This window comes from Somniosus microcephalus, chromosome 11 (assembly GCF_052327205.1).
Source record: "Somniosus microcephalus isolate GS21.2 chromosome 11, FLI_Smic_1.0, whole genome shotgun sequence".
NCBI lineage: Eukaryota > Metazoa > Chordata > Chondrichthyes > Squaliformes > Somniosidae > Somniosus > Somniosus microcephalus.
In genome coordinates this window covers 40,388,761-40,404,309 of record NC_140997.1, presented here as the reverse complement: position 1 = coordinate 40,404,309, position 15,549 = coordinate 40,388,761, and the positions used below count along the sequence as shown (strand labels likewise).

The following is a 15,549-nucleotide window of genomic DNA, read 5'->3' as shown; positions in this document are numbered from 1 at the left end:
TTACAGTCAAAGCGGGTCACCATTTAGCAGTCATGCCCGTTAAGTCATCATCATATATTGGGCGATAACTGCCCGAGGGCATTTACATAAAAAGAAAAGAAATGATGTTGACAATAAAAGGAGGACCCATTTAACAATCGCAAATTATAACAAATTGCAACAATATAAAGGCCTTCAACATAGAAAAATGTTCCAGGCGCGTGCTAAATTAACACTTCACAAGTATTGGAGTCATTAATCAACATTTTACTTTGTCGACTTTTAAACTTTATTTTCACTCCTCCCACAGTCCCCTCACACCATGCATGCATCACCAGCAGAGATGGCCTTAACCGTCACCAATCCTACTTTGCGGATGTCTGCTGGAAGATCCACAAGAGGTGAACGGCCGGCCTTTGGTTTTCCCTTACACTCCCAGGTGAATGCTGGCCTTTCCACCTTGTCGTGGTTGAGATTGGGGACGCACACGAGAAGAGTTGGCCCTCATTTAACACACTAAGACATTGCACACCAAGAGTGTCAGCTGTGGCTCAGTGGGTAGCACTCTCGCCTCTGAGTCAGAAGGTTGAAAGTTCAAGGCCCACTCCAGAGACTTGAGCACAAAATCTAGGCTGCCATCTCAGTGCAGTACTGAGGGAGTGTTGCACTGTCGGAGGTGCCATCTTTCAGATGAGATGCCCTCTCAGTTGGATGTAAAAAATCCCGTGGCACTATTTCCACGAAGAGCAGGGGAGTTCTCTCTAGTGTCCTGGTCAACATTTAGTCCTCAACGATCATCACTAAAACAGATGATCTGGTCATTATCTCATTGCTGTTTGTGGGACCTTGCTTTGTGCAAGTTTCTTACAATAGAACAGTGACTACACTTCAAAAGTATTTCATTGGCTGTAAAGTGCTTTGGGACGTTCTAAGGCCATGAAAGGCGCTATATAAATGCAAGTTCCTTCCTGTACACTTAACCACCAAAATCATTGAGGTTTGTATTTTGTGCACAGTTTATACATAAATTTTGGGTTATTTCCAATGCATTTTTAAGGGCCAACATTGGCCTTTGGCTCACTGTCTCTAATCCAAATCTCTAAGCCCTACATGAAGCTTTACCCTATAAATGGTATCAGCTTTCATTCTATAAGAACAGTATCGACATTTCAAAATTGTTGCTTCGTGGTAATAGCAATACCTAATATTCATTAAATTACAGGAAGATCTAAAAAAAGTCATCCGATACACTGAACAGGAGAATGACATTATGCCATTGATAAATTAACTGGGATGCATCGAGTAGAGCAGGTTCCCATTGAGGTCAGTTAGAGAGAAGGGTTGAACCTATGTCATCAATTGTCAGCTGGCCAAGCAGATCTTCAGTTGACATTGTGCAAGCTTTTGTGGGGCGTGGTCAAGTCATTCTCTCAAGATGCCTCATCCAGTAGACCAGACAATAATGGTCAAAACACCACCGCTAAGAGGAGACGAAGTTGAAGTTTTTTACCTGGCAACCCAACACTCTACTGCCAGAGCTACCATGGCTGCCATCTTGCCCCTAAAGCTGGCAGCTGGTTGAATCAACCGTATTTCTAATCCACTGTTTTAACGCTTTAAAGGGAAATGGTTAAGTCCATACTTACGGGCCACCAGGCCATATCTCTGCCCGCCAGAAAGTATCCACTGAGTGTGTTCCTGCTCACTCTGCAAGAGGACTGTAAAGAAAGAAAATAAGTGGACATTAAGCTGGATGGAAATTTTGGAAGATAAGACAAAGAACATTTTGCAACTGTAGCAGCTAATTCGCACTGTCCACAAGAACATCCCAGATTTCAGTAAGAACAGAAGAACCCATTTAAGGCTGCAGTACCTTGGTCCTGCACAATATGCACGTGGTATTTTAATGCCATGTCACACAACAATTTACATTCATTTCACAAGTACCCAAAATAGGCTCCGGGAAGAAAAATATCATTTGAAACACAGAAAAATGTCAATTAGGGAAGGAGGGATATTTTATTAGCATCTTACTAAATACCTTACTAAAAAGCTGCAAACAGTACAAACACTCCCTCAGTAAATAATGGGTGTATGTGCTTCAGATGAGACTTTAAACCTAGGCCCTGCCTGCCCTCTCAGTAAAAGATCCCATGGCACTATTTCGAAGAAGAGCAGGGGAGTTCTCCCTGGTGTCCTGGTCAATATTTATCCCTCAACCACCATCACTAGAACAGATGATCTAGTCATTTTCACATTGCTGTTTGTGGGACCTTGCTGTGCGCAAATTGGCCGCTGCATTTCCTACACTACACTTCAAAAGTACTTCATTGGCTGTAAAGCACTTTGGGAAGTGTTGTGTATGTATCTTTAAGGGAATAACTGGTCTCAGACTGCGGTACCGGCAGTGACCACCCCTGTATAAAAGGCCCTAGCAGGCTTCTGTAGTTTCAGTTTCCAGGTTGTCTCCATTCAGTAAAGATTTGTTGTAATCAACTCCTGCAGTCCGTGTTTCAATTATACACGGACATAATGGCGACAAGTAAGAAACGAACTTACCTGCAACTCGGCAGCACCTCAGACGACGTTATTGAAGGTCGAAGCCAGAAGAGAAAAAAAACAAATAATCCAAAGAAACTCGAGAAACGGGCGTCGACCATGGGCAACCGCCCTCCATATCATCGAATTGAAAAGTGCAGGAGAGACTGTCGAGAGCCAGGCTTGGTTCTCCAGTCTGTGGTTTCCCAGCTAATCGGGCTGGTGGCAGGTAGTGCACTGATCCTTCCTGGGCTGCGGCGGGCTAGAGCTCGATCGGGTGGCTCTGCAACGGGGCCGGGCAGTGAGTCGGGAAGCAAGGAGAGAGAGAGAGGGTGGAGCACACAGGGCGCGGCCGGTGCTTCGAAGCCGGGCAGCGTTCGGACCTAAGAAGAGGGAGGGAAGTGTCCCAGAGGGTCCGCTCCACGACGGGAATGGTTCTTCAATTAACGGAGCAAATATTGAAGCGCGATAGAAAAATAAAAATACCGCGGAGCGCGGCGTTGGCAGCAGCGATCGGGGAGGCGCGAAGACCATAGGGCGTCGCCATTACAGGATAGTAAAATAAATATAATCGCCAGCAACAGCGTTGGCAGCAGCGGCAGCAGTGGGAAAGCACGGGAGGCGCCATCTTAACTTGGCGGGGAAGAAGGAAAAGCGCGGGAGGCGCCATTTTGATCCATCGGGGATGAAGGCAAAGCGCGGGAGGCGCCATCTTAGATTTTCAAGATGCCAAAGACTGGCGATATCACTGCCTTCGATAATGGAATAGAAGGGCAGCACGGTAGCATAGTGGTTAGCACTGTTGCCTCACAGCGCCAGGGACCCGGGTTCGAATCCGGCCTCGGGCGACTGTCTGTGTGGAGTTTGCACATTCTCCGCGTGTTTGCGTGGGTTTTCTCCGGGTGCTCCGGTTTCCTCCCACAGTCCAAAGATGTGCGGGTTAGGTTGATTAGCTATGATAAATTGACCCTTAGTGTTAGGGGGATTAAATACGTGGGGTTACGGGGATAGGGTGGGATATGTGTTGGTATAGGGGTTACGGGGATCGGGTGGGATATGTGTCGGTGCAGGCTCGATGGGCTGAAATGGTCTCTATCTGGTTTTCTGTGATTCTGTGAAGACTGGACCACATATGTGGAAAGAGTCGAGGTATATTGCGAGGCAAGCGAAATAGCCGATGAGAAAAAGGCATCGGTATTGCTAAATTTAATGGGCGCAAGAAAGTACGGCCTATTGCGGGACCTGATTACTCCAGCCAAACTGAAGGCGAAGAGTTTTTACGAAATTGTTGCTATCCTACAGGAACACCTAAATCCTACACCGCTGCTGATAGCAGAAAGATTTAAATTCCACAGGAGAAATCAGCATAAAAATGAGAGCAATGCTGATTACCTTACAGAACTACGCAAGCTATCAAAGCACTGCCAGTTCATAGCAGGACTGGCAGATACCTTACGGGACAAATTTGTCTGTGGACTCCTGAGTGAAGGAACCCAGAAGAGGTTACTCTCAGAGAAAGAGCTGACGCTAGATAAGGCGTTCAGCGTGGCAGTATCGTACGAAGCAGCAGCAAGGGGAGCTGCGGAAATACAACAAAAGCCACAGGAATACGGCACCCACGAAATGACATGGGGATTTGCAAAATGTTATCGCTGCGGCAGAACAAACCATGACCAGAAGGACTGCTGGTCCAAGGACAAAATATGCAGGCAATGCGGAAAGATGGGACACATTGCACGAGTTTGCAGGTCTGGGAAGAAGACCAACGACAACAAAAAGGCTACTAAGGAACCGTACGGGAAAGTACAAAAGATGACGGACAGTAGTTACGAAGACCAGATGAGCGATAGTGAATCCGGGAACAAGAGACTAAGCTGTCTCAAACTTCACAACGTAATCGCAAAAGAGGATCACCGAACCATTTGGGTCACCCTCACGATAGCAGGGTCCCAAGTCAAAATGGAATTGGATACAGGATCAGCTCTAACCATCATGAATCGACGAGACTACGAGCGGCTATTCTCACACATACCCTTGAGAGAGACATCTATTGTCCTGAGGATGTATACGGGGCAAAAAGTATACCCCAGAGGAAAAATAAGGGTGCCTGTCGAATACAACGGCAAGAAAATACGGAAATTGTATCTCTACATTCTGCAAGATGGTGGACCACCGTTAGTGGGACGTGAATGGATCAGAAAGATAAGTTTAGACTGGCACTCCATTCAGGCACTGACGGTGGCTGGTAAAAAGGATGACGACGTCACTCCTGGACGATTGTCAACAATCTTAGCTGACGCCAAAGAGGTATTTCAACAAGAACTGGGCACTCTTAAAGGCATAACCGCCTCGATAAAAATAGAGGAGAATGCAATTCCCAAGTTTTTCAAAGCAAGACCGGTACCATATGCAATTCGCCCAGCCATCGAGGCAGAGCTGGAGAATCTGGAGAATGCAGGCGTGTTATCCAAGGTAGAATGGAGCGAATGGGTGACACCCATCGTTCCTGTCATGAAGAAAACGTTAAACAATAAGTCTGAGGAGCCAAGGAAGGTTCGCATCTGTGGGGACTTCAAGGTGACGGTGAACCCAGTCCTTCACACAGTACAATATCCTCTTCCAAGAATAGAAGATATCTTCGCCTCACTATCTGGAGGGAAGCGTTTTACAAAAATTGACCTAGCACAAGCATATTTGCAGATGGAGGTTGAAGAATCCTCTAGGAAGTATCTCACGATAAACACTCACAAAGTTCTTTACCAGTATAATCGACTGGTATTCAGAGTAGCATCAGCTCCGGCGATATGGCAAAGAGCGATGGAACAAGTCATGCAAGGGATTCCGGGGACTCAGTGTTACTTGGACGACATCCTAGTGACAGGTGAAGATGACAGTGAACACCTTGCCAACCTAGAGCAGGTGCTCACTAGACTACGTGAACATGGGCTACGAGCCAATCGCCCCAAGTACGAGTTTTTTAAGAAACAGATATCGTATTGTGGCCAAGTGATTGATGAAGAGGGGTTGCATAAGCCCCCTGACAAAATTGAAGCGGTAGTTAAGGCTCCAGCGCCTGAAAATGTGTCGCAACTGAGGTCATTCCTCGGATTGGTGAATTACTACCATAAGTTTTTGCCGAATTTGTCCACAATTCTGCATCCACTGAACGCCCTACTACGAACGGGAGTAGCATGGAAATGGAGCGATGAATGTAAGCGGGCCTTTCAGAAGATTAAGGACCTAATCACTTCAAGAGCAGTATTGGCTCACTACAACCCATCACTACCGATAAGACTGGCGTGTGATGCGTCTCCCTACGGCATTGGGGCGGTACTGTCACATAAATTCCTTGATGGTTCAGAGAGGCCGATAGCTATTGCGTCAAGCTCGTTAACTTCAGCCGAGCGTAACTACGCCCAGATTGACAGAGAGGCCCTCAGCCTGGTGTGGGTGGTGAAGAAGTTCAATCACTACCTGCACGGTCAGAAATTTACTCTACTAACTGATCATCAACCTCTCATCTCCATTTTCAACCCTCAGAAGGGCGTACCGATAATGACGGCACAACGGCTACAGAGGTGGTCCCTTTTCCTAGGGGCACACCAATATGACATCGAGTACAAAGGAACTAAACAGCATGGGAATGCTGATGGATTGTCGCGCCTACCATTGCCGATGGTGGAAGATGAACTGGCAGTGGATCCAGTGGAGTTATTCCACTCGACTATAGTCGAATGTCTCCCTGTGACGAATGCAAACATAGAAAAGGAAACACGAAATGACCCGACACTCTCCTGGGTCTATGATTTAACGGTGAAGGGATGGCCAGCACATGGCGAACCACTGCTGCCAGCATTCTCGCCGAGAAGAGAACAGCTGTCAGTGTGCAGAGGAACCTTGATGTGTGGATCCAGAGTAGTAATTCCACCCAAATTGAAGGATAGAGTGCTCAATGAGCTTCATGAGGGTCATCTGGGAGGGGTAAAAATGAAGAACTTTGCCAGAGCGTTTGTGTGGTGGCCGGGAATCGATAGAAAAATCGAAGAGATGACCAAGAGCTGTACAGGATGCCAGAAGGTCCAAAACGCCCCACCACAAGCCCCTCTATATCCATGGGAGTGGCCCTCATCTCCATGGCAAAGGGTGCACATTGATTTTGCTGGTCCCTTTATGGACTCGATGTTTTTAATTGCGGTGGATGCACATTCAAAGTGGCCAGAGGTAATAAAAATGTCCTCAACCACCACAGAAAAAACTATCACAGTCTTACGAACCATATTCACCAGGAATGGGCTGCCTGAACAGATTTGCTCTGACAATGGACCACAGTTTGTGTCTGAAGAGTTCCGGAGGTTCTTAAAGAACAATGGTGTTAAGCATTACACATCCGCCCCATATCATCCAGCCACTAATGGATTGGCCGAGAGGTTTGTTCAAACATTCAAGAAGGCTATCAAGGCAATGTGTAATGAAGATATACCCCTACAACACAAGGTGGATAACTTCTTGTTTGCCTACCGGAATGCGACACATGCGGTTACCAACCAAACTCCAGCCATGATGTTCTTCAATCGAAGACTAAGATGCCGCTTGGATTTGGTTAAGCCAAACGTCAGAAGAGATGTGGAGAACAGGCAGTTTCAGAATATGAATGAAAGGCCGACCAGGAGTTTTAAGATAGGTCAACCAGTTTTGGCCCGGGACTACCGCACAGAGAAATGGCAGCCAGGAACGATCTGTACACGGCAAGGACCTCTAATGTATACCGTGGACATTGGAGAGAGCATTGTAAGACACCATGCTGACCAGATTCTAGAGTCACTGGAAAATGTCAACTCCACACCACGATCTGATACACCTGGCGATGAAACCGAAGTACCAATTGCATCTACCGCAGAATCGGTGATATTGGAAGCAGACGACCCAAACAACGACATTGATCCCGACGCAACCTTGCCAGAAGAACCTGATATCCCAAAGAGGCGTTATCCAGACAGAATCAGGAAGCCTCCTCAAAGACTGAACTTACAATTGCTTAACTTCAACCAATGTATCAAGCAACCATAATTGTAATTGTAATTAGTTATTATTTAGTTGTTAAATGAATGTTAAGTATTGTTTGTCTAAAAGGGGAGGAATTGTTGTGTATGTACCTTTAAGGGAATAACTGGTCTCTGACTGCGGTACCGGCAGTGGCCACCCGTGTATAAAAGGCCCTAGCAGGCTTCTGTAGTTTCAGTTTCCAGGTTGTCTCCATTCAGTAAAGACTTGTTATAATCAACTCCTGCAGTCCGTGTTTCAATTATACATGGACATAATAGGAAGTCCTTGGGTTGTGAAAGGCACTATACAAATGCAAATCTTTCTTCTTTCTTTCTTTAACCCAGTCCACAAAGCACAGGCATTGATTGAGAACAAATGAGTTAATAGAGGAAGAATGGAAGGCACACCAGCTCTGAGCTTCTCAACAGACTCAGGCAGGAACCCTCCCCTGTGCCACTCTTATTATCTTGCACTGAAAGGATGAACTAGTCACATCTTCCAAACTTAATGGGAATACCACACACTGAAGGAACAGAGGCCTGGAATGAAAGAGTGAGAAAAGAAGGAAGAAAATAAGATAGCTGAGGAGAGAGGGAAGGAAAGAGTAAATGAGAAAGAGAAAAGGTGCATAGGAATTAAACTGGGGTAATGAGAGACAGAGGAAGGAGAGCGGGGAAAGAATGCATTGCATTGGGAGAAAGAGGGTGAACTATGAGAGAGAAATGAATGTGTATAATCTGGATATCAAGTAAATAGTTGAAATCAAGGAATGTTAAAAGGTACATTGATGGGATAGGTTTCAAAATGACTTCCATGTGTACTGTAGTTAATGAGAAGGAGTTAGTGTACCAGTATACAGTGCATTTCAAGTGGATCTGTCAGTATATAATTACTTTTTCCTGCTCAAGCATCAAAAGATTGACCACTCTTGAAACAGCGAGTGTTTCATGTGTTGATAGACAACCTTTCAACAAATAAAATTCCACATTTTACTCAACTGTTTCCCAGTATGTCCAAATGTAAGGTTAGGCAAATGGCATTTGGTCAGACATAATCAACAGAAATACTCTGCATTTATTGTTGGTGCTTTATCATTTTTATTAGCTTGAATCATAGAAGTAAATGGTAATAACATCTTTAGAAGTACAGGAAACTCTCGTTTAAACGGCACCTAAATATACTGAATTCTCTATTAACCGGCAAAATTCATACTCCAAAAATAACACCTCAATAACCGAAAATGTTGCCGAGTCCGAGGCCCCCTTCGGTGGCTGAGTTAGTCAGTGGGGGTAGTTCTCCAAACTGCCACTACGCGGCTTCTTGGCGCTGTCGGAAGTCCAAACACCTCAATAACAGGAGTCTGACTCTCCCGCGCTGCCGGTAGTCTCTTGAGATTTCTGAAGAGAAGATGAGTTCTTGGGCTAAAGCTGCAGAAGGATTTGCTTTAATCCTCCAATTTGCTGAAAGGCAGCCTTGCTACTCGGCCCAAGTTATGCACCTCCATATTCCTCATTCCACCTTTCTACAAAAAAGGCAAGAGTCCACTAAGCAAGCAGACATCCGGGACATGTTTAAGAAAGCTTCCAAAAGAGTTGAAGCAGTGGAAGTGCCTGAAGAATCTGTTGAAGTGCCTGATCCTGATGACCCAGCTGGCATGGATATTCCTGATGAACCAGCTGACTTGGAATAAGTGTACAGTCAACTACAGTACTGTATACTGTCGTTTACTGTATAAGTTTTGTTTTACTGTTAAGTAATTAAAGAGTTATGGATTACCCTCAACTGGCAGTACTGTACTTAATCAAGCATCTTCCACCATCCATTTAACACAACATTCTGTAGGTGAGTACCCAATTACTGTATACTGCACATTTCTTGATTTTTTTATTTTTGTTAGTTAAAAATAGCTTCGGTAGATAACCCTCTCCGTCATCCGGAATTTTTAATCAACCGGCACCATCCCGGTCCCGTCGGTGCCGGATACCAAAGAGTTTCCTGTACCGTACAGATTTACTGTCTACCTTTCATGCTGTAAGTGATCTGTTGGAAGAGCTCCCTCTGTGGGCTGTACCACTTACTACACCAGAGCATAACTACATAGAATTAACAGCACAGAAACAGGTGATTCAGCCCAATTGGTCTATGCTGGTGTTTATGCTCCTCATGAGCCTCCTGCCACCCTACTTCATCTAACCCTATCAACATACCTGTGATAAGTTAACTGATCTCTGACAATATAGCTACAATTGGCCTCAGCATCTTTAGGGTATGGAAAAGCCACCCAGGATTTATGCTCAAGATCATTCCATTGACACCTGTTGGAAAGTGTACGTGGGCACTAGGCAAGGGCAGCATCAGGCTTAACTGTGAGGCTCCATACAGTTGATTAGCTCGCTGACGCTCACTGTTTAGGTTCACATATGAAGGTAGGTCATTTGCTCAAGGTGCATTAGGATGACTAGCATCGGTGGAACCATACTCTGGCATGAGGTGGTCAACACCATCAAGGGATGTGGATGGGAGGGGAGGGGAAAGATAGTTAGTTACATTCCCAGTATGGTCATTCTCCTGTAGATTTCTCAATTGAAAATTCCAATTTCTCTGGGAACCTGTTAAGGCAATACTCTGGAGGTAAAGATGTACAATGCCCTGAAGCTGAGGTTTTTGTTAAATGCAACAAAATCACAATCAGAGCTAGGCCATTTAGGCGAGAAATCAGGAAGCACTGTTTCACACAATTGGCAGTAGAAATATGGAATTCTCGCTCCTGAAAGGCAGTGGATGCTGAAATTTTCACGGCCGAGATTGACAGATCTTTATTAGCTACGGGCATCAAGGGGATATGGATCAAAGGCAGGTAAGTGGAGTTGAGGTACAGATGCGACACAGTGTGTTTGGATACTGGTTCAAGCCAACAGCTCCTCCCACGCTAAGTGCCAATATCTACCAGGAAGCCATTGCGGCGAAGACTCAATGAGCGTCAAGATCACAGGCTGGGACTCGTAAGGCTGCTTTCACCCAATTCCTAGTGGCTGCTTGCAGAGCAGCAGTCTGAGACGAGATCACCCTGTCTGATCTCTTGTATGGCTAGGTGTACTGAAGGAGGAGAGAAGTTGGTCATCAGCAGCACTCAGTGTCAGCTGTGGCTCAGTGGGTAGCGCTCTCGCCTCTGTGTCAGAAGGTTGTAGGTTCAAGTCACACTCCAGAGACTTAAGCATATAATCCAGACTGACACTTTAGTGCTGTACTGAGGGAGTGCTGCACTGTCGGAGGTGCCGTCTTTCAGATGCGACATTAAACCAAGGTCTGTCTGCTCTGTCAGGTGGACATAAAAGATCCCATGACACTATTTTGAAGAAGAGCAGGGGAATTATCCCTGGTGTCCTGGCCAATATTTATCCCTCAACCAACATAACTAAAACTAGATTATCTGGTCATTACCTCATTGCTCTTTGTGAGACCTTGCTGTGCCCAAATTAGCTGCCGCTTTTCCCACATTACAAGAGTGACTACACTTTCAAAAGTACTTCATTGGCTGTAAAGAGCTTTGGGACGTCCCGAGGTCATGAAAGGCGCTATATAAATCTAAGTCTTTCTATTACTCAGATTAACTTTTGAAAAAATAAATACAGAATAGAGCTGGTATCCAAAAATGTTTCGTATTCTTCAAAACCTATGTTTATTTTTGTAAACAGTGCTCCAGAATGTGTTTTTAAAAATAAAAACAGGAACTTTCACAGTCTGTAACCTCACAGTTCACTAAGATCCAATTACTCTTTCATTGACATTGGTGAGACATGCCATTGTGTGAATACATGGGAATAATGGCAAGGTGCAGCAGATCTGTCAGCATCTACAGAGACAGAAGACAGGTTAACTTTTCAGATGTAAGCACCCTTCTTTGGACATCGGCAAAGTAGGATTTACAGCTTTTTTTGCTTTTATTCCATATTTCCTAGTGTTTGCAGTTATGTTTTCTTTTTATGTGAACACAGAAAGTATTGACTACATTAGTCATTCATTGGTGTCACACAATTTATAAATACATTTGAAAGAGTCAAGTGGGGAGGAGGGAGAACTGTGTGGAACTCATGAAAAATGCTGATTGTAAACATTTAAATTTACTTTCTTCGACTGTTCAGGCTGCCCTAATATCTGTCGGTATGTGTCGGTATCAAATTTTGGTTGATAATGCTATGAAATTCCTCGAGGCGTTTTACGTTAAAGGTGCTATATAAAAGCAAGTACTTGTTGATGTTGCTCATGAGCTATAGAGCCAACATTTTAGACTAGTTCCACAGCTGGTTACTAAATGCACGGTTTCTCTTCACGAGTTGATTCCCACTCAGGGGTTTTCAAGAGGGTATTGAAGTCTGGAGAGAGGTGGGAATTGCTTTGGCGTGTAGCAAGACTCTAACAGACTATGAGGGGTGAAGTTCATCTTGGGTGGTAGCACAAAACGAGCGACAGCACATTAGAAATGGGGGAGGCCATTCAGCCCCTCGAGCCTGCTCCCCCATTCAATTAGGTCATGGCTGATCTGTACCTCAATTCCATTTACCCACCTTTGATCTGTATCCCTTGATACCCTTACCTGTCAATCTCAGTCTTGAAAATGTCAATTGACCCCCAGCATCCATCGCCTTTTGGGGGAGAAAGTTCTAGATTTCCATTAACCTTTGTGTGAAAAAGTGCTTCCTGATTTCCCTCCTAAATCTGCTAGCTCTAATTTTAAGATTATGTCCCCTTGTTCTTGATTCCCCATCAGTGGAAATAGTTTCTCTGTATCTACCCTATCGAATCTTTTAACATTTTAAAACACTTTGATCAGATCACCCATCAATCTTTTATATTCAAGGGAATACAAGCCAAGTTTATGCAACCTGTCCTCATATTTACAACAACTTGTATTTATATAAAGCACCTTTAATGTAGTAAAATATCCCAAGGCGCTTCACAGGAGCATTATAAAACAAAATTTGACACCAAGCTACATAAGGATATATTAGGGCAGGTGACCAAAAGCTCAGCCAAAGAGGTAGATTTTAAGGAGCGTCTTAAAAGAGGAAAGAGGTAGAGAGGCAGAGAGGTTTAGGGAGGGAATTCCAGAGCTTAAGACCTAGGCAGCTGAAGGCACGGCCACCAATGGTGGAGCCATGAAAATTGGGGATGTGCAAGAGGCCAGCATTAGAGGAGCGCAGATATCTTGGAGGGTTGTGGGGCTGGAGGAGATTACAGGGATAGGGATAACCATCTAAGCCCTGCTATCATTCTGACATTACCGCTGACAGCCACGGGTACCTTGGCACAAGTCAGCACCCATTAAGTTCGGGAAACAAAACGAGAAAGAGAAAACCCAAGTTAAAAAACAGATTTTGCTTCTACAAAGGCAGACACTTGACTATTGAGTGCTGAGGATCCTGCAGGCAGCCTCCCAGTCATTACATTTTAATTTAGTCATTAAACTAAAGGAGTAAAGCTGCTGAATGGAATACTGTTGGGTACATCTGTTCTATCAGTCAGCAAAACTAATGAGCAGAGATTAACAGGCAAAAATAAACTGATCTGCTCTCCGTTAATGCATCACCTGTTATAAAGGAAATGTATTACTTTTATTTTTGCTTCTTAAAGTCCCATTACTCTCCAGTAAACGGGAACAAATCCAATTTGCTATTTGATGTCAAAAAAGTACATCATTGGCTGTAAAGCACTTTGGGACATCCTGAGGTCATGAGAGGCGCTGTATAAATGCAAGATAGAGAAAAACTATCCCTTCTGTCGAGTGGGTCAATAACCAGAGGTCATAGATTTAAAATTATTGGCAAACAATCTAGAGGGGAGATGAGGAGATTTTTTTTCACTCAGAGAATTGTCGGGATCTGGAACACTGTACTTGGGGAAAAAAAGTGGTGGAAGTGGATTCCATAAATAATTTTAAAAGGGAGTTGGACAGGTACTTGAGAATGAGGAACTTACAGGGTTACGGACAAAAAGCGGGGATGTGGGTGTAAGTACGACTGCTCTTTCAAGGAGCCAGTACAGGTACAACAGGCCGAATGGCCTCCTTCTGTCCGGGAAGTTTCTATGATTCCAAGTCTTCCTTTCATCACAGAGCAGGACAAATTTCTATCAGTGTCACAGTGAACTCTCGAGAGAGGCCCTTGGCCTGAATTATATACAAGTGTTGTAGCCGCTGACACTATTTTCAAACAATTTGGAAATCGGAAGACTAGACGCTCGCTTCTTTCCATGGGTTCCAAATGGAAATATTTCAACAGAAGAAAGTTGTGCAACAGTCTGGCACTAATACCTTGTGGATGGATAGATAGAACAATTAAAACATTTCAAGTATCTAATCCCGAACAGTAATAATGCCTACCATAATTCTGATGGTTTTAAAGATTAAATGCTGTAGTGTCAAAACTTTCCATATATTGGCGATGCAGAAAGACAATTTAAACACATCTAGTATAACAACGAGAACTTAAATGTTGGTTTACTGAATTCTGAACGACTCTGAAGTTTACTCAACTATTCCCCCTTCTAGTAAAATGCACGTCTGATGTCCAGATGGATGGGTTTTAACTAATCTCAAAATAAATCTACAGCCACGATTCACGCTGCCAGCTCCCTATTCGGTCAATAGCTTTTACAGGACAAAATCGAGTCAGACTGCAGAGATTAGTAAGCAATTGCCGACGAGCCCATAGTTAATAGCAACAGGAAAATAAAGGCGAATACTTACCCATATTCCAACAAAGACGTTCAGCACAAAATAAACCACAATCACTATAATATCAGAGATGCTGAAGGACTGCGCAGAGATGTAATAGCCGCTAGTTCCGTTCGCCTCCATTGTTTCCCTTGAGTTCGTGTGTGACGAAGCAAACTGATATTGTACGAACTTTGATTGCCAATGAGGTAACTGATTAACACAGGAAATCGAACATTAATCAAATGTATCGCATTGGAGTAGAGGTAGGTGCTATCCATGTGGTAATTGCATGTTTGTTCCCCCAATTAAAAAAGAAAACCTTTTAATCAGTATGACAGGAATCCCTGTAAACACACAGAAAAGTACATCACACCATTACCAACCGGTCAGTGTAAGAGTTTGCTTTCCAAACTTGATGTGTCAGCTTCCACAGGACTGACATTAACTATTAACTAGACAAGACTTTCTAAATATTTTGCCGTTGTTCTTATCCTTGCAACTTTTGAAAAAACGTTTGCCAGTCAGTAGCAAAAGGAAGCTTTCTTTTCCCAGTTGCAATGAAGGTTCTGTACACAAAAGTAGTAACATCTTTTCAGGTGATGACCCACCTGTTGTGTGTTGCCAATACTTGCAGTCTTTAGTTCAGATTTCCAGCATTAGTAATTTCTTCATCGCTTGTGAAATAATTAGTACAACACTTGCTACACTATTATATAAATCCTTCAGGTCATTTAAAAAATGGCTCTATTAAGACCTAAAAATCAGCTTTAGTTTGCTAAGGTAAAGGATCTGCCTGATTTGCTACTAAGCCATACAGACCAAGAGGATCCCAGGTTTGACCTCTGGTCTATGCGGGGTTGACAGATCTGATCCCATTCAGGGGTGCAGGCATTTACTTGGCCTCAGTATCTTCTGTCTAGGAATAGGGAATGTAACAGGGGCTCACGCTGGAAAATGGATGTTAGATGAAATTGAAAATCACGCTTAGCTATAGTGTGATGTACCTCATCAATGCTCACTGTTTAGGCTCACACTGAAGCAAAGTCACTTGGGGGAAGTAACAGCTTAAAGGGGCATGACATTCATTTTGTGTCAAAAATTATTTTGGAACATTGTAATGTCTGAGGCTGTTGGTTTTTCAGGGCGTTCTGCTCCCATATTTACAGACTCTTCAGCTGCCCAGTTATTGACTGAATTATGCATAGGAAGACCCAGCTTTCTGGCCCAGAAGGAGGGAAGCCCATAAAGGGCATGATACAGGCCCAGTGGAGGAA

General features: G+C 44.1%; 1 protein-coding gene across 2 annotated transcripts in view; it reads right to left on the bottom strand.

The window, feature by feature from the left end:
• Positions 1 to 14,476, bottom strand: part of LOC147110504 (sodium/mannose cotransporter SLC5A10-like) — a 161,185-nt gene extending 146,709 nt beyond the window's left edge. Inside the window, exons 1-2 of one of the 2 annotated variants that reach the window (XM_086000535.1) lie at positions 14,306 to 14,476; positions 1,626 to 1,697 (exon numbers count right to left, since the gene is read on the bottom strand). In XM_086000535.1, the coding sequence (XP_085856661.1) occupies positions 1,626 to 1,697; positions 14,306 to 14,416 (183 nt within the window). In that variant the 5' untranslated portion in view covers positions 14,417 to 14,476. The remainder of the gene's footprint in view (positions 1 to 1,625; positions 1,698 to 14,305) is intronic. The other variant, XM_086000537.1, reaches the window with a different exon arrangement.
• Between the last annotated feature and the right edge of the window lie 1,073 nt (positions 14,477 to 15,549).